This window comes from Microtus ochrogaster, unplaced genomic scaffold, assembly GCF_000317375.1.
Source record: "Microtus ochrogaster isolate Prairie Vole_2 unplaced genomic scaffold, MicOch1.0 UNK19, whole genome shotgun sequence".
Lineage (NCBI taxonomy): Eukaryota > Metazoa > Chordata > Mammalia > Rodentia > Cricetidae > Microtus > Microtus ochrogaster.
In genome coordinates this window covers 5,588,009-5,604,340 of record NW_004949117.1, presented here as the reverse complement: position 1 = coordinate 5,604,340, position 16,332 = coordinate 5,588,009, and the positions used below count along the sequence as shown (strand labels likewise).

Below are 16,332 nucleotides of genomic sequence, written 5' to 3'. Positions count from 1 at the left end.
TAGACAGTGCAAGGCTTAGTGCGTGCAAGGCTTAGAGAGTTCAAAGCTTAGAGCATGCAAGGCTTAGTGCGTGCAAGGCGTAGGCTTAGAGAGTGCTCCCTGTGTGGAAGATGTCATAACCAGGAAGTCTGTTTTTCCTTTTTCCTAAAGAGAAGCAAGATTCCATGTTTATTGACTGAGACCTAGCTTCTAATTACTCTCTACTTGACATTTAATTCTTTGGCAAATTACTCAAATTTTCTTTGTTCTATTAGAAGAGAGAGATGCAGAGAACAGTATTATGAACTCACTCGGTGTCAGCCAGGCATCGTGGGGTGTGCCTGTAACCCCAGCACTTGGGGGACTCAGCCTGGAAGATAATAACTTCAAGACAGCCTGGGTGACGGAGTGGGAGAGTCACTGGCTCAACAGCTCCTCGGGGCCAGGGAGATGGCTTGGCCAGTAAAAGCATTTGCTGATCTTTCATGAGGACCTGAATTCAAACCCTCAGTGCCCACCTAAAAGGCAGGCATGGCCATGCAATGACCTGTAACCCCAAACATGTGTGAGAGGGGGTGGAGACTGGAGGATTTCTGGGACTTCTGGCTGATAGTCTAGTTTTTGGTTCAGTGAGAGAAACCCTGTCTCAGAGGAGTAAGGGGAGTGACAGAGCCTGATGCTTTCACAAGGCTCTACACCCATCAGTCCGTGTGTGTATGCCACACAGGTACACGTACATAGATATACAACACACACATACACACACACAGGCACACGTACGTAGACAGACAGAGACTTATACAACGCACACACACACCTGTGCGCACGCAGACATACATGCACACACAGACACAGACATGCATGCACGGACATCTGTGCACAGACACACGTACACACATACAGACAGACAGACAGACACACACACACCCTAATTGACACTCAGAATTCACTTCTGAACAACTGGGGCATTGTCTTTCTGAACCTATTTTCAATTTAGCAGCTTTCCGTCTACCTATTCAACCTACAAACTGAAGTTTTTCATAAAGTTTTAAGAAATTACCATTCCCCATTTCCCTCCCCAGTTCCTTTCTGTGGCCCACACTTTCTTTTAAGAGAACAAATTGGGTTTCTTTGCATCTCACCATCGTGGGGCATAGCAGCACTACAGCCAAAGGGGAAGCAATAAGAGCAGATGCTCGGAAACACAGGGAACGGCGTTCCCCCTTTTCCCTGCGTTCTAATTGTGGGTGCATGACAAAGTGTTACCGGGTATCAATCTAGGCACGGAGAGATCCTGAAGACCTTTATCGTCATTGAAAGAACCTGTTGAATGCCTGGAGTCAATTTAAAGGAGGCAGCCACTCTTCTCATGAGATCTGTACAGTTTAAAGATTACCAGGCGGAGGAAAAATTAACCACATCGTATTCAATTTAACTTTCAAATTTCACTTAAATGGGCAAGTGTTCTGTGGCACATGAAGCTCCTTCCTCCCTCACTTCTCCCCTCCTTTCTTCACTCTCTCTTCCTCCCTCCCATCATGCAATCTGTCCCCACACTCCTCCCTCCGGCTTCCTTTGCTCTCCTCCACCCTCCCTCCCCTATTACCTCCCCCTTTCCTTCTTTCTCCTCCTCCTTTTCCTACGTTTCCATCTTTCCTAGCCTTTTATATCAAATACAAAAATCTCCTTTTCCTCTTGCAATTTTCTTAATTTAGCCTCCCTTCTTTTGGGACTGTCACGGAATGTTCCCCATCCATCGGTACCACCTGCATCCCAGGTGTACTGCTCACTTCCTGGGAGATGCAATTGTTCTTTAAAGGCCCGACGCTTTTTCTCCAGAAGTAGGAACGGAATCAGTTTTCTGCTTTGGGATGCTAATTTTGGCTTCCCTTCCTTCATAACTAAATTATAATTTGTAGATCAATAGGAAGCCATCTGCTATCCGAGACTGAGGACCTGGAAGGGTGTTCAATGGAAAGGGCTCTCAGTGGGTGGGGTGGAGTCGGGGCTGGGGGCTGCAGTTCCAGTAGCTCCTTGAGTCTGGCGCAGGGAGGGCAAGACTCTCAGAGGCTGGGAATTCAGGGTAAAGGCACTGCTGGGTGTATATATACAGAGAGAAGTATGTCTACCCACTGGCCCAGCATGCCTGCTGCTATTGCTCCCCACTTGGACCACTGTAAGGTATCCTATCTTTACCCCTTTGAAGACAGATCCTGAGAGAGAGGCTAAGTTCCTGCTGAGCCCTCTCTTCTGCCTGATTGTCTGCCACACCGAAGGTCTCCTTTCTAGTCACGACACTTGGACAGAGCCCAGTTGCACTGGGCCAGAGAAATAAGACCTTGGTGGAAGAAGGGCTCTGTGCCCTCAAGGCTCATTTTGGTTTCCATGGAAACAAGTCGGATGTGGTACTCACCAGTTGGGGTCTTAAAGCTACAGATATCTATCTTATCTAGAGAATCTCATCACATAACAAATACCCTCCAGCAAATAAAATATAAAATTATATTTATTTTTTTATGCCTGCATGTATGTCTGTGTACTATCGGTGTGCCTGGTGCCTGAGGAGGCCAGAAGAATGCAGATTCCTGGGACCGGAGCTATCATGTGAGTACTGAGAATTGAACCTAGGTCCTCTGGAAGAGCAGTCAGTGCTCTTAAGCACAGAGAAATCTCTCCAGTCTTCTCAATAATTTTTTTAAAAGATTTATTTATTTATTGTGTATGCAGTGTTCTGCCTGCATGTATCCCTGCTCGCCAGAAGAGGGCACCAGATCTCATTGTAGATGGTTGTGAGCCACCATGTGGTTGCTGGGAATTGAACTCGGGACCTTTGGAAGGGCAGCCAGTGCTCTTAACCACTGAGCCATCTCTCCAGCCCCCCAGGAATAATTTTTAACACAGAATTTACTTCATTGCTCTGAGGATTTTGACCAAGGTTTGTTGATTCCAAGTTGCAGCTCCCATTCTTCAGAATTCTTCCTCCTCCTCTTCTGTTGTCTTCTCTTGGAATAGTATCTTAAAGGGCACCAGGCTGGCCTCCACTCTGTCTTGTGTCTGAGAATGTAGAGAATGACCTTGAACACTTGTGCCTCCCGCCTCTACATCCTGTGTGCTGGGACTACACACTGAGTCACCATCCCTGGTGCTGGGGATGGAACCAGGGTTCATTCATGTTACCAGTCTGAGTTAATCTAGCCACAGAATTCTCTCCCTCCAACCCTCTGCTCCATTTCCCCTTCCTTGGTTCTTTCTTTCTCCCTTTCTTCTTTTCCTTCCTCCCTCCCTTCCCTCCCTCCCTCCCTCCCTCCCTCCCTCCCTCGACTTTCCAGGTTTGTGGAAAATGCTCATGGCAGTCAGGCTAAGGATTCTGAATGGATACTATATGATTTATGACATTTACTAGATTTTTACACAGTTATGTCTAATTCATTAAAGTTTATTTCTGAAGACTTGGAAGGAAATTCTGTTCCCAACTAGAGAATTGTAAATTAATTGTAATGTAATTGTAATTAAAAGGGCAGAGGTAAGCAGAGGCTTGGCCGTCTGATGGAGACTCCAGTTCCATGGAGAAAGCATGTGCTCTGACTTCAGACCCCTCCGCAGAGCTTCCTAGATCTCCCCTCTCTTTCTCTTTTCTTTCTTTCGACAGAGTCCCACATGGCCCAGGCTGATCTTGAACTCCCCGTGTACCTACAGGTGACCTTGAACTGCTATCCTGCTTCTCCTTCCAAATCCCTGCATCATAGACATAGACCAGACACTTGAGTCTCTGTGGTGTCAGGGACCGACTTGGGGCTTTAGCAGCTGAGCTACAAACCCAGGCTCCCTCATTTGTCTTCAGACAAGTCCTGACTGTATATATTGGGAACAGGGAAAAGGCACCTTGTCCTAAGCGCTGCCATTTTGACTTCAGATCCCATTGTACCTGTAGGATGAAACAAAGTTCAGGTTCCCAAAACTTAGGGGAGCTGGAGACCTTCTAAAAGTTGACCCACCTCCTCCCTAAACATAGAAACACTCCTTATGCATCTTTAGTTCTCTAGAAATGTCATGGCTGTACCTAACAACAGAAAGAACAAATGAATCTGATTGGTTGGACTGAAAACCTGGCATTGTATGTCCGTTTATGATGGTGGAACATTCAAGTAACATTAATCTCTAAATCCTGATTGGTGAAAATTGTAAGTGTAACTTGGCAACAAATGTTTATGATTTTTGTACTTAAATACTGGCTTCAACTGACATTCGGGTCACAGTTTAACTCCCGAGTCTGTTCTGTGGCCCTGATCGATCAGCCTCCTCCCCTTCTCCCTTCTTTTCTTCTGCCCTTCATTAAATCGTGCCTGCGATAACCTCTGTGTCTGCTGGGGTTGATTCAGAGCCCTGGACCACAGCACACAGTCCTGGCTAGCTTGGGACCCCTCCATCCTCCTCCTTAGCTTCGCACAAGCAGACTGACAGGTGCACAGCACCATGCCCGACTCTGCAAACGTTTCCCAGCTACTTGGTGAACACAAGATTGGCTCTTCCCTAAGTTTCACAGGACCAAGGCTCTCTGAATCTTTGGAATTAAATCCTAACAAGAAGGGAGTCCTTGGAAAAAACAGAACTTTGCCCAGTAGATGATTCTGTAGGAAGGCAATGTTATTTGCAGAAAGCCCATCAGTAGTAACATCAGAAGGGAAGGAGAAAGGAAATTGGAGTAAAGATTACTACCTTTACCAGACTTAAGCACGATGCCAGGGAAATCCACAACCGTTGCCTTGTGAGGATGACTCCTTCAGAGATGCTGATGTTGTGTGTCTTGTCCCACCAGAGCAACGACAGCAGCACAGAGCTCTCCACGTGATGGACACTTGTCTGTGTGCTTCACACACACTTGTACAATTGTTGACTGGAAGACTTCCCAATGTTCCCTACAGTTTAGAGCTTCTTCAGCCTCACCAGAACCCATCTGAGGACTAAGCCTTACCCCATGGGCCTTGGAGGGGCATTGCTGACCCACTTTCTGGCTGGGCAGGTGCAGAGAGAGCATGGGCACACGGGATAAAGGAGTGGTTTGTACTCATGCAGAACAGATTGTGACGGTGGAAGAGTTCATCACGCTCTTTAGAAGGGTATGTGATTAAACCACGAATTGTTTATTGCATGTGATCGTTTTGGACGCTCTTTAGAAGGGTATGTGATAACCATGAATTATTTATTGCATGTGATCGCTTTGGACTTTAAGTTGACTGCAGAAAGGGAGGACAGCTAAGTCTTGACTTGCCCATCCTTTCTAGACCCCTGCACCTAGCAGGCATCTCTAGTGCTTTCCTCCTCAGTAACTGGCCCGTTCTCTCATCTCCAAAGGCTCACCAGAATCTACGCTGGCCCCTCTGTCTATTCATTCTCCCCTGGTTTTTGAGTAACAGTTTCCTAGAGCAGATCCTGGTGACGCTGGTGAAATGTAATTCAGAACCTTCTTCCCCCTCCCTCTATTTTTCCAGCAAAGCCTACACCTTTTCCTTTCGTCTTCTCCAGCCTACTCCACCTCATCCCATGCTCCTGTAGTTTCCTTTGCTCAGCAGGTCCCCAGGGGCAGGGCTTGTTTTGATTTTTGAGAGCTCTCCAGGCCCATTCCAACCCAATCACCTCTGTCCCAGCCTCTCTTCAGGCATTGTCATGGTAAAACACCTGGGTATAAAATAGTTCTTTGCTGCCGAAATGAAGAAAACAGTCTCTGTTACAGACGTTGAGACTTCTCTTTGGGAGCAGGTGCCTTTTGACATCATCATCGTCGTCTTCATCATTGTCACCATCATCATCACCATCAGTGAGATCCTGGAGATTGAGCACAGCACCTCACAAAGACCCAATTGTTTTTATACCCGAATATCCAGGGGAGGAAGCAAAAGGTGTCAGAGGACCTGGCCTAGTTTGCCTGCTCACCCTCTGCATGAGGTTGCAGAGGCCTGTTATCTAGAGGGAAGATAAGCCTGGGCCTTGTCTGGAGGATCCAAGTCTCTTTTCTGCCTCACAGACTGGTCGGTGCCTGCCACAGGGACCTCCACCAGAGCCTGGACTCTCTCTAGCTTGAACCTAGTCTCTCCAAGAGGCTGTTCTATTGCTATTCAGTGAGTACTCATTGGTGTTCTCACTGGCTGATGGTCCTGGTGGTCTTTTGCTTTCTTGGGAACAAAATTCAGAAGATCAGGAAGTTGCAGACCCGGCAGGGGCGTTAGCCACATGCCCTGAAATCATGGGCCCTTCTTCCTATGCACCCAGTAAATAGGCACCGACTCTAACTTAACTTTCGGGGACAACATTATCTCCCCAATTTTCTAGTACCGTTTATCCATTGCTTTGAGAACAAGTGGCTCAAAAACTTGGGTGGTTTTCTGTGAGCTGTCAGAGCTATCCAGAGCGAGATGATATGATAGGATGGATGGGTAGATGGATGACTGGGTCAGCAGGCGGCTGCGTGGGTGGACCCATGATGGCTGACTGGTTGGGAATCTAGGAGGTGGACTGAAGACCGAAGAGGGACCCCTTCCCCTCTTCCCACCACCTGTCTGCTTCTCCTTGGCATGTTCTCTTGCGGAGCACTGAAGGAGGGACTTGCAGAGGGGCGGTGGGAGAGGCGAGGTTGGGGGGAGCTGGGGAAGGAGAGTGTAGAGGAGGAGGAGGGCCTTGGAGGCGGAGAGGAGGGGCGGCGGACGCCCGGGGAGCCTGGTGCTGGTAGCGGCTCTGGCGGTTAGGGGACCGATGTCGCTGCCGCTGCGGCCGCCTCCTCGCGGGCCGGAGCTGCGTCGCCCGGGCTGAGCCGCAGCCGCAAGCCGCAAGCCTAGCGGCCGCCGGGCTCGCCCGCAACACAGGAGGATGGGTTGCGGCGGGAGCCGGGCTGATGCCATCGAGCCCCGCTACTACGAGAGCTGGACCCGGGAGACCGAGTCCACCTGGCTCACCTACACCGACTCGGATGCTCTGCCCAGCGCCGCCGCCCCGGACAGCGGTCCCGAGGCGGGCGGCCTGAACGCGGGTGAGTGAGCCCCGCGCCCGCGAGGCCCGGCTGCCCGCAAGCAGCTAGAGCTGCAGGGGATTCCAGGGCAGCCAGGAATCCCGTGGCGTGCTTGCGGGTGGGGTGACAGAGGGACAGAATAGGACCTGCTGGCTGACCAGCTGCCAGAATGGAGCCCAGGGAGCCAGGTCAAGAACAGCTTCCCAGAGGACTGAGCTATCTACCACCTTTCTGCATCCTTTTGATCCAGTGCTTCTTGGCCTCACCAGCCAGGGCATATGCATTGGCCCGTGCGTGGGAGGGCGGGATAGGAGGACAGCCCACTTCACCCGCAAACCTAACCCTCAGCTCACCCCTTGTTTCCCACCTGAGCCTGTGGGCCTTTACCCAGCCTTGGTCCAGCTTCCCTTCTGGCCATCTCTGTACTCAATCAGGTAATTCTCCATGCCCTGGGTTATTTGGCCCCCACATCTTTGATGTATGGACAAGAATCTTGAGCAGAATGGTCGGGGTGGAGCCTTCCTGTCTCCTCCTCCATCCCCCCTTGTTGGGAATGAGCCCTGTGGCTGGGCTTCAAAATCCTAACCTAGTTCAGGGCACCATTCATGCCTGCCCACCACCGGTGTCGCTCTCCAGCTCACTTGCCAAGTAGTTATGTCATAGTGAAGGACTTCTCTCCTATCCCAAGATGCTTGAACGCTCTCTGTAAAGCAAGACATAAATGGTCTCGACTATACAAACGCTCACCTAGGTCATTCCTCAGACAGCAGAAATCCCATGAGGGTGTGCAGATGCTGGGAGCAGTGAGACCCCAGATCCTGAATTTCTTGTAATCCCCTGATCTGAGTGCCTACAGCTGCTCTGAGCACGAGATCTTCAGGAGTTCCTGATGGCAGGAGAGTGGTTTCTGGTGGGTTTGGTTGGGGGCGTGGCTATCTCCATATAATCTGCCCCTGAACACAATAAAGGGGGCATTCTTGGGGCTTTCTGAACCAGCGTTTGGAGGTCCGTGTGTAGGTCTGTCTCTGCATCTGCGTCTATGTATTATCAACCTCCAGCCCCCTTTCCTGAAGCTCGCGAACTGGGTAATAGAGCACAGAGTGCAGACACGGGGGTGCTCTGTGCGGCATACAGAGACGTTTCTGGTCTAGCCACGAGTCAGGATTTGAGTTTAAAGCAGACTCTCACACACACATTGCCGAGGTAGATACTGTTGAGGTAGACGGACCTTTGACCCTAAATGTGTTGGTGACGTCACAAGAAGAAACCAATGAAACCTCACCTCTTGTTACATAGATCAGTATTTGGGTTTTTAAAGTTCTGTTGCCTGATCTCATTGCGTTGCCTTACTTTATAATCTTGGGAATCAACATTCCCGTTAGTCCCAGCAATTGCTCCTTTTATTTTCTTAAGGACACCAGATCTGGCTATATTGTCCAGACTGACTCTGAGCTCCTGGGCTCAAGCATTCTTCCTCCCCCAGTGCCTGTCCTCCATAGTTGGGAGCCAGGCATGAGTCTCCCCGGCTTGCCTGGGGAAACCGCGGTCACACTGGATTCATCTTAAAACTGCTTGAGTCCCAGCGACCACAGTGGCTATTTGGTGCTGCTGCTACTGTATCCAGCAGGCTCCCAAAGGATGTTCTGGCTGAATTCGGTGTCAGAAGGAAAATGAGAAGAGCCTCTGAAGGGTCTGCAAATGTTAGCGGTGACAGCATTTCCCCAAGAAAGGGTCACCCTTCTCTGTAGAGTCCAAGGCCAGGGAAGCCCAGCCAGCAGACAACGGTCAGAAAGATTGGGCCTGGAAAAGAAGGAGCAGCTGTTTGGCTGGCGCTCGCTCGGAGCACGCGTGTGTGCATGTGTGTTTGTTGTATGGGTACAAAAGTTGCTATGGGTTGACTGAATAAGCACATACGTGTTCCTCATATCTTTCCCAGCATTTGTTCATTATTTTCTGTTTATATATATCATGAAGTCTGGTTGCTGCAAGGCGTGGGACAGGCACACTCATAGACAGAACCTTTCCAAACAGGAACAGCCTTACGAGGTCCTGAAGACAGTGTCATTCAGAGAAGGGCCTCATTTCCAGTCCAGGGACAGTGTCCGAGATGGGCAGCAGCACTTTGATTCCCTAGCAGTGTCAATCAGTGTCGGAGTGGAGGGACACTTCTGAGGATCAAGAACGAACAAGGCATGCATGGGCCTAACCCCCCCCCCCCCGCCATGGACCCAAGTTCCTCCCCGCACCACGTGCCGTCTATTTACTTAGTAACTACGGTGTGTTGCACATTCTGTTAGTCTCTGGACTTAGCAAGCGCAGGGCTGAACAGTGTGGTGACTACATATATTAGTTTCCTATCTCCGCATGTGGAATTACACTGGAGCAGCTCAGAGCAGCCCACGTTGCTGTCATTGTCCCTGTGTTTGGAACAGGCCGTTCCTTGGCTAGATCTTTGCTTAGGGTCCCGAGACTTCAGACAAGGTAGCGTTAGGCTGTGCTCCTTTTTATTTGTTTTTTTTTTAGGTTTTTTTTTTTTTTTTCGAGACAGGGTTTCTCTGTGGTTTTGGAGCCTGTCCTGGAACTCCCTTTGTAGACCAGGCTGGTCTTGAACTCACAGAGATCCGCCTGCCTCTGCCTCCCGAGTGCTGGGATTACAGGCGTGCGCCACCACCGCCCGGCTTATTTGTTAATTGATTTTTTTTCCCAGCCCAATCACGGTTTCCCCTCCTCCCAGTCCCCTTCCCATGGGCTCCTCCTTTCTCTTTGAAAAGGACAGGCCTCCCATGGCTATCGGTCAACCATGGTACAGGAAAGTTGCAGCGAGACTAGGCTTCTCCTCTTCTACTAAGGCTGGATGAGGAGGAAAGGGTCCCAAAAGCAGGTAACAGAGCCAGAGACAGCCCCTACAGCCACTGTTAGGAGTCCCCCAAGAGGACCAAGCTACACAACTGTAACATGTATACAGAGGGCCAAGGTCAGTCCCATGCAGGGTTCCTAGATGTGGGTTCAATCTCTGTGAGCCCTTATGAGCCCAGGTTAGTTGATTCTGTGGGTTTTCTTGTGGTGCTCTTGACCCCTTTGGCTCCTATAACCCTTCCTCCCCTCTTCTGCAGGCTTCCCCAGGCTCTTCCTAATGTTTGGCTCTGGGTCTCTGCATCTGTTTCCATCAGTTGCTAGGTGATGGCAGGTGAAGTAGGCAGCGATCTTTGAGTATGGCAGAACACCAGCGGGAAACACTTCATTGACTTTTTCTCTTTTTATTGCCAGTCGTGTTTGGTTCTATCCTGGGTCTCTAGGTTGTCCAGTCTCTGGGTCCTGGCTCTCCAGGCAGTGTCAGGGATGGGCTCCCTCTCACAGTATGGGTCTGAAGCTGGACCAGTTGTTGGTTTCTGGGCTGCTTTTGTCCTGGCTTATCTTGTAGGCAGGGCCAATTGTAGGCCAGAGGTTGTGTGAGCCTAACTTTTATGGGGTGCACTGGTACTGGTGGGAACTGAAGGGGGGCTTGTTTGCTGTGGTTTCACAGCCTGGAAACAATCATCTTGGGTCAGCTGGGGTCATCTGAGAAAGTTACTAACCTGCTGGGTTTCTGCCACCCTAGGCCAGGACTCCCCGTTCTTTTGCTCCTCCTAGCCCCCTAACCCCCCACCCATTTCATCTTTCGTGTCCTCGTGTGTGAACCCTACCCCATGGCCTATTGGTGCCTGTGCTGTGTAGGGAACCAGAATGCCAGTCTTTGTAACAATCCTTTTCTGACAGAGGCAGACAGATCGAAGAGCTGGATTTAAGGCAGTGCAGGTTGTAAAATAACCGAGACGCTTTTGCTCTAGGATGGAACTGGAGAGCACCCTAGAGGTCATCTGTCCAGGGCCAACCTTTGATCTAGGACAGAGCTGGAGAGGACCCTAGAGGTCGTCTGTCCAGGGCCAACCTTTGATCTAGGACAGAGCTGGAGAGGACCCTAGAGGTCGTCTGTCCAGGGCCAACCTTTGATCTAGGACAGAGCTGGAGAGGACCCTAGAGGTCGTCTGTCCAGGCCCAGTGGACTTTCAGATCAATTCTCCCCATCTGGAAACTCCCTCAACCGTGTACCTTCAGTTCCTCAGTTTTCCAGAAACCTCTCTTCCCGGGGTCCTGGTTCCTCTTCCTTAGTGTTTCAACTTTCTTTTGGTGACCTTAACCCCTCTCTGTCTTCCACGTTTAGGGGATATGTGACACAAAGCTGGGCTCCGTGAAGGTTCTCCCCAGCAGGCTGAGAACCAACTGATAAAGGTTTTCTCTGAATGAGCAGCACGCGGTCCACCCTGGCCCTCAGTTGCCGCAGCTCCCCTGCATTTTCTTTTTTCTCTCTTCCTCGTAGTTCTTGCATCTGGACATCCCCCAACCTGAGTCAGCTTGTGGAAGTTCTCCCGGGTGTCTTTCTGACCCCACAGCTTCTGTTAAGAAAGTCTCTCCCCCAACTTTAACTCTTCCGTGGAAGCTTCTGGCCCAGCCTAAAGATTCCATAGGCTCCCCACATCCTGATTCCACAGCCCTGTCTGCTGAGTAGCTCCATTTCAGCACAGGGGCCTTAGACTCTCACTCAGCTCCCACCCACCTTCCAGACTGAGGGCGTGTCCTCTGACAAGCGTTCTGCGGATTTGTGCAAGGGTTCCTCGTTTTCCTGTGGGTGGTGGGAGGCTTATTTTTATGCCAGTTCCACAACTGAGTTTCTTGCCCGCCCTCCATTCCTCTCACGTACAACCGACCCTGAGGTTCTATTTCCTACTTCTGGAGGTTGTTTCCAGCAGCCAGCAGAATGCAATCAAGTTTTCAGATCCCGCTGTCAGGAGGTTGGGATCGAAGACCTAGCTGAAGCTGCAGCAGCTGGTGTGCCCTTCCCTGGCCCGTATTTCCAAACTTATTGCAGAAGGAGCTAGTCTGGCATGGATTGAGTCTCCTAAGCTCTGTCTGCTGGACTGGACTGGTTGTTTTGTTGTACTTCTGTTGTGGGAGGGGGGCTCTCCCAGGAGAGTCTGAGGTCGCCACAACCCGCCCAGTCAGCTGTCCATCCACTGATGCCCCCTAGTCCCTTTGCCATTTCATTGTTGGTATCTCCTGAAAACTGCAAGCGTTGCCCGTACATTTTTTTTCTAATCTATTTAGCGAGTAAAACACCTCAAGTTTTTCTCAAGTAGTTCTTTATAGGTTTAAATAATTGTGTTGGTATATAGATGGCATTTTGGAGAGCTGGGGCATGATTTCCCTAAATGTAAGACAGTGAAGATATTTAGTATTATCTTTAGCTACCATTTGCTGACGGCTTCTGAAGGGTCAGGCACTGTCCTTGACATTTAATGTAAATCACCACACTTAATGTGTACAAGGATGAAATAGGAACCATTGCTTCCTGTGTTTATAAGCCAGGGAAAGAGGTTTAGACTGTCATGAACAACTTCTCCATCCCAGAACTGGGATTTGACTTTCTCTGATGGCAAACTCCACCGTGGTAGTTTGAAAGAAAATGGCTCTCAAAAGGAGTGGCACTATTAGGAGGTGTGGCCTTGTTGGAGGAAGTGCGTCACTGAAGGAGTAGGCTTTGAGCCAACTTCCTGCTGCCTTCTGGTCAAGATGTAGCCAGCACCATGGCTGCCTGTACACTGTCATGCTCCTTACCATGATGGACTGAACCTCTGAAACTATAAGCCACCTCCTCAATTAAATACTTTCTCATAAGCGTTGCCGTGGTCATGGTGTCTTCTCAAGCAATAAAAACCCAATTAAGACACCCCCACTCTTAAACGACCCCCGGTTAATGAGGGTTGGTTTTAGGATCTTTGATTTTCCATCAGTGGAATGCAGGGTCTGCCTAATCTCTTGATGATCCCGTTTGAAGTCTGGCAGCACCAGTCCTCTGGCTTAGCCTCCTTCGTGTAGGATGCTTCTTCTACCTCTGCAGAGCACTTCCTCGAAGACTCTTCCTACTTCCTGTCCCCACCTGATGAGCCCCAGCCCTGTGGGTTCACAAACAGATCTCTCAGTCCTGGGAGATCGAGTCTCCCCCTATGGCTCTTCCAGGTCAACACCGTCATCTTCTCACCTCTTGGGGCTTGACTTCATTCTCTAAATGTGCTGCTCACTCCATCCAACTCTTTCCTTGACATGGGGCACCTTGGGTTAGAGCTAGGCTATTGATGTTTGCTTAGCTGCATAGGACAGCACAAGGGACATCCTGAAGTGGCCCCTGAGTGCCCCTCTCCTGGCACAGCGAAGCATCAGGTGAGAGTTTGTTTGTCTGCTCTTGTTGGCATATCCCCTTGATGACTCACAAACACTCATGATTGCTTAAAACGCTTAGATCTTCCTTTGTAATTAAACTGAAGTTCTGTGACATCAGGAATATTGCGCTTTCTCTGCTCTAGACCCAGCACTTGGGACCGTAATTGAATATAGATGGCACCCAATAAAAATCGAATGGGCGACTCCCTCCCAACCCTGTGGATCCGCATTAACACTCCATGCTAAGTAACCCTATTTTGGATGTTTGCATTTATTCTAGAAATTCATCTTAGTGGTTCCCAAATTACTTTTTTAAAAAAGTTTATTGGCTTTTATTCACTTTGATAATGCTATGAAGAGAACCTTCTAGGTCTTCTTTTCTCGTGTTCACAGACTGAAGATGGAAGACCATTTGTTGCTCTGTTTGTTCAGTAGTCATTTAGTGCAGAGATGAGTAGGTCATGCTTCTTTGTTTCAAGAAGCGAATCATAAACGAGAGACCAACACAGAAACACCAACCAGGTCAGCGTGGGCTGGGCTGCAGGGGAAGGGCCGAGCGATTCCTTCAGCCTGGGGAATTGCTGTGTACACGGACCACAGAAGAACCAAGGAAGCACATGTCCGCATCGTCCCTTCCGAGAGGGGAAAGTGGAGGAAGGTGGCCTGACTTCCCCGAGAGGTGTTCCGAGAGGGACAGTCCTGGGGAGGAGAACCTCTAACCTAGGTCTTCCTGTGCATGAACCCCCACTCCAGTTCCACTCTTCAGACATCAGTCACAACTGGTGCTTCTGTCTTAAGACAGTGATTGACTCATGTCTGCCACCTTCAGGGGTGCTGGCTAGGGTAGGCAAGGAATGCCTGGCTGAACCACGGTGGTGAGGGAGCCCTCTGGATGGGTAAACCAGGAAGTCTGTGTGTCCCCTTCCCTTCTACACACCCGAGAAGACGTTCCCTCTCCTCATCAGTTCCAACAACTCAGCTCTTTTGGTTCTTGCCTACGCTTGGTTCTATGGTGAGAAAACATTTCTTTCTGCTAAATGCATAGCTTTTATTTTTCTTATTATTGTTGTGTGAGTGACAGTGTGCATGATGTGTATGGGCACATGCTTGCCACAGTACCCTGAGGGTGGTGTGTATGGGCACGCGTGCCACAGTACCCTGAGGAGGGTGTGTATGGGCACGCGTGCCACAGTACCCTGAGGAGGGTGTGTATGGGGACGCATGCCACAGTACCCTGCGGAGGGTGTGTATGGGCACGCGTGCCGCAGTACCCTGAGGAGGGTGTGTATGGGCACGCGTGCTGCAGTACCCTGCAAATGTCAGATCTTTCTGTCCCCCTTTCCGTGAGCTCCCAGGGTTGATCTAGCCTAAGATCATGGCAAGTGCCTGACCCACTGAGCCATCTCTGCAGGCAAACCTTTCGGTTATAAGGGATTTGTTTGTTTTGTAAATGTGTCCTACAGGAAACAGGTGATAACAAACCCCGAGAATTTATACATTTCTAGGAGGCCCCAAGTTCCCCTCATTATCGTTCCTGCTGGGACAGTCCAGTGTCAGCATGGCTACAAGGCACTGTCCTGTTCTCCAGAGTTCTCAATAGGCAGCCTGATGGGGGAGGGACCTCTACTAGATAAAGATGGCCATCTTTCAAAATGGCTGGCTTCTTACTCATCCTCCTGAGACAAAACCCTGGTAGCTTAAGACAATGGCTTGGCAGGTTCTCCCCTTCCCACCCCGCCATGGGGTTCTCCTGTAGTGGGCGCTACTGACCTTTAGTTACACCATCTCATGAAAGTATTCTAAGGAGTACTTCAGTATAAAATTACCTTGGGTAAACTGGTCTCTGGATTGGCCATACATTCCTGTACAGTGTGACTCTGAGCACTGTTAACTGCCCGACCACTGAACTGTGCTATCTTCCTGATTCTGGAAACAGTGCTTGCTGCAGACAGGCAGAGCTGCCTTTCTCTAGAGGTCACAGCTGTGGGTTTGCCCCTAAAAACTCAACCACCTGGGGCCTGAGGCTGCTTCCTGCCAATCTGCTTGGGATAGGCCCTGCTGGTGATTTATAAAGATTTCACTTGACATATTTAGGTCTCTTGGGCGGTTTTGTCTTCAGGTACCCCATAATACCCCTGCCTGTGAACCTGTCCATCAAGTTCAAGGCCAGACCAGAACATGTCCTCCTAAATTTTGTGGACCTGTGAAAGCCTTTGTCATTATTTAAACTGACCAACCCTATATTGGGGGAGGAAGATTCCCCCCAAAAGCCCTAAAACAAACAAAAACCTCCAGCCTTCAAGGAGACAGGGCTTCAGCTTCCTGAGGCCGCTTTTGCAAAGCCTAGGGTCTTTTCTCCGAGTGCCTTGCTCGTGTATTTCCTCACCCTAAAAGCCTTTCTTCACAGGCCGATCCTGTTTGCTGTGTCTGAGGTTTCCCTTGCTGCCATGCACCTTCGAGTTCTTTGACTGGCAGAGAAAACAAACCTGAGCTAAACCCCTAGACATTGCCAGTTGAACACTAAAGTCATATAATTCTGACTTGACCTGCTGTATGTTTGAAGTGACTCCATTGTTGCCTCCTGACTTTGCAGTTCCTGGGTAGGACAGGCGAGCTTTCTCTCAACCATCAAGGTGCTTTGCCTGGCTTCTGAGATCTTTCTCAAGCTTGGATGTCTTAGGAGCCTCCGTCAGGATCCTTACTCTAGTATCCGAGCCCTCATTAGCAAACTTGGTTGTTCTTGGCTGAATCTGCCTGGTGCCTTTCGTGTGTGGCCCAAAGCCTCTTGTCTCCAGAGCTGAGACACCACTTCTGATGTCTGAGCGGTTTGTGGTACTGTGTTACAGCAGCATCAGTAGACACCTACTGCTGTGTGAACACAGACCCTGGACTCTGGGAATGGCGAGAGGATTTCCAGTGTTTTCCTGTCTGCTTCCTCCCAAGATCGTGTCTGTTTCTCTGCTGTTCAGATCTGAGTAGCTGTTTTCTGGAGGAAGGAACTGAGGTTAGATGAGGTGAACGGCTGAGCAAGGTCACACAGCCAGAAACTGTGTGTGTGTGTGTGTGTGTGTGTGTGTGTGTGTGTGTGTGTGTGTGTG

General features: G+C 49.8%; 1 protein-coding gene across 1 annotated transcript in view; it reads left to right on the top strand.

The window, feature by feature from the left end:
* The first annotated feature begins 6,650 nt into the window (after positions 1-6,650).
* Baalc (BAALC, MAP3K1 and KLF4 binding) overlaps positions 6,651-16,332 on the top strand; it is a 52,022-nt gene continuing 42,340 nt past the window's right edge. Inside the window, exon 1 of the mRNA XM_005367540.3 lies at positions 6,651-7,000. Coding sequence (XP_005367597.1) covers positions 6,841-7,000 — 160 coding nt within the window. The 5' untranslated portion in view covers positions 6,651-6,840. The remainder of the gene's footprint in view (positions 7,001-16,332) is intronic.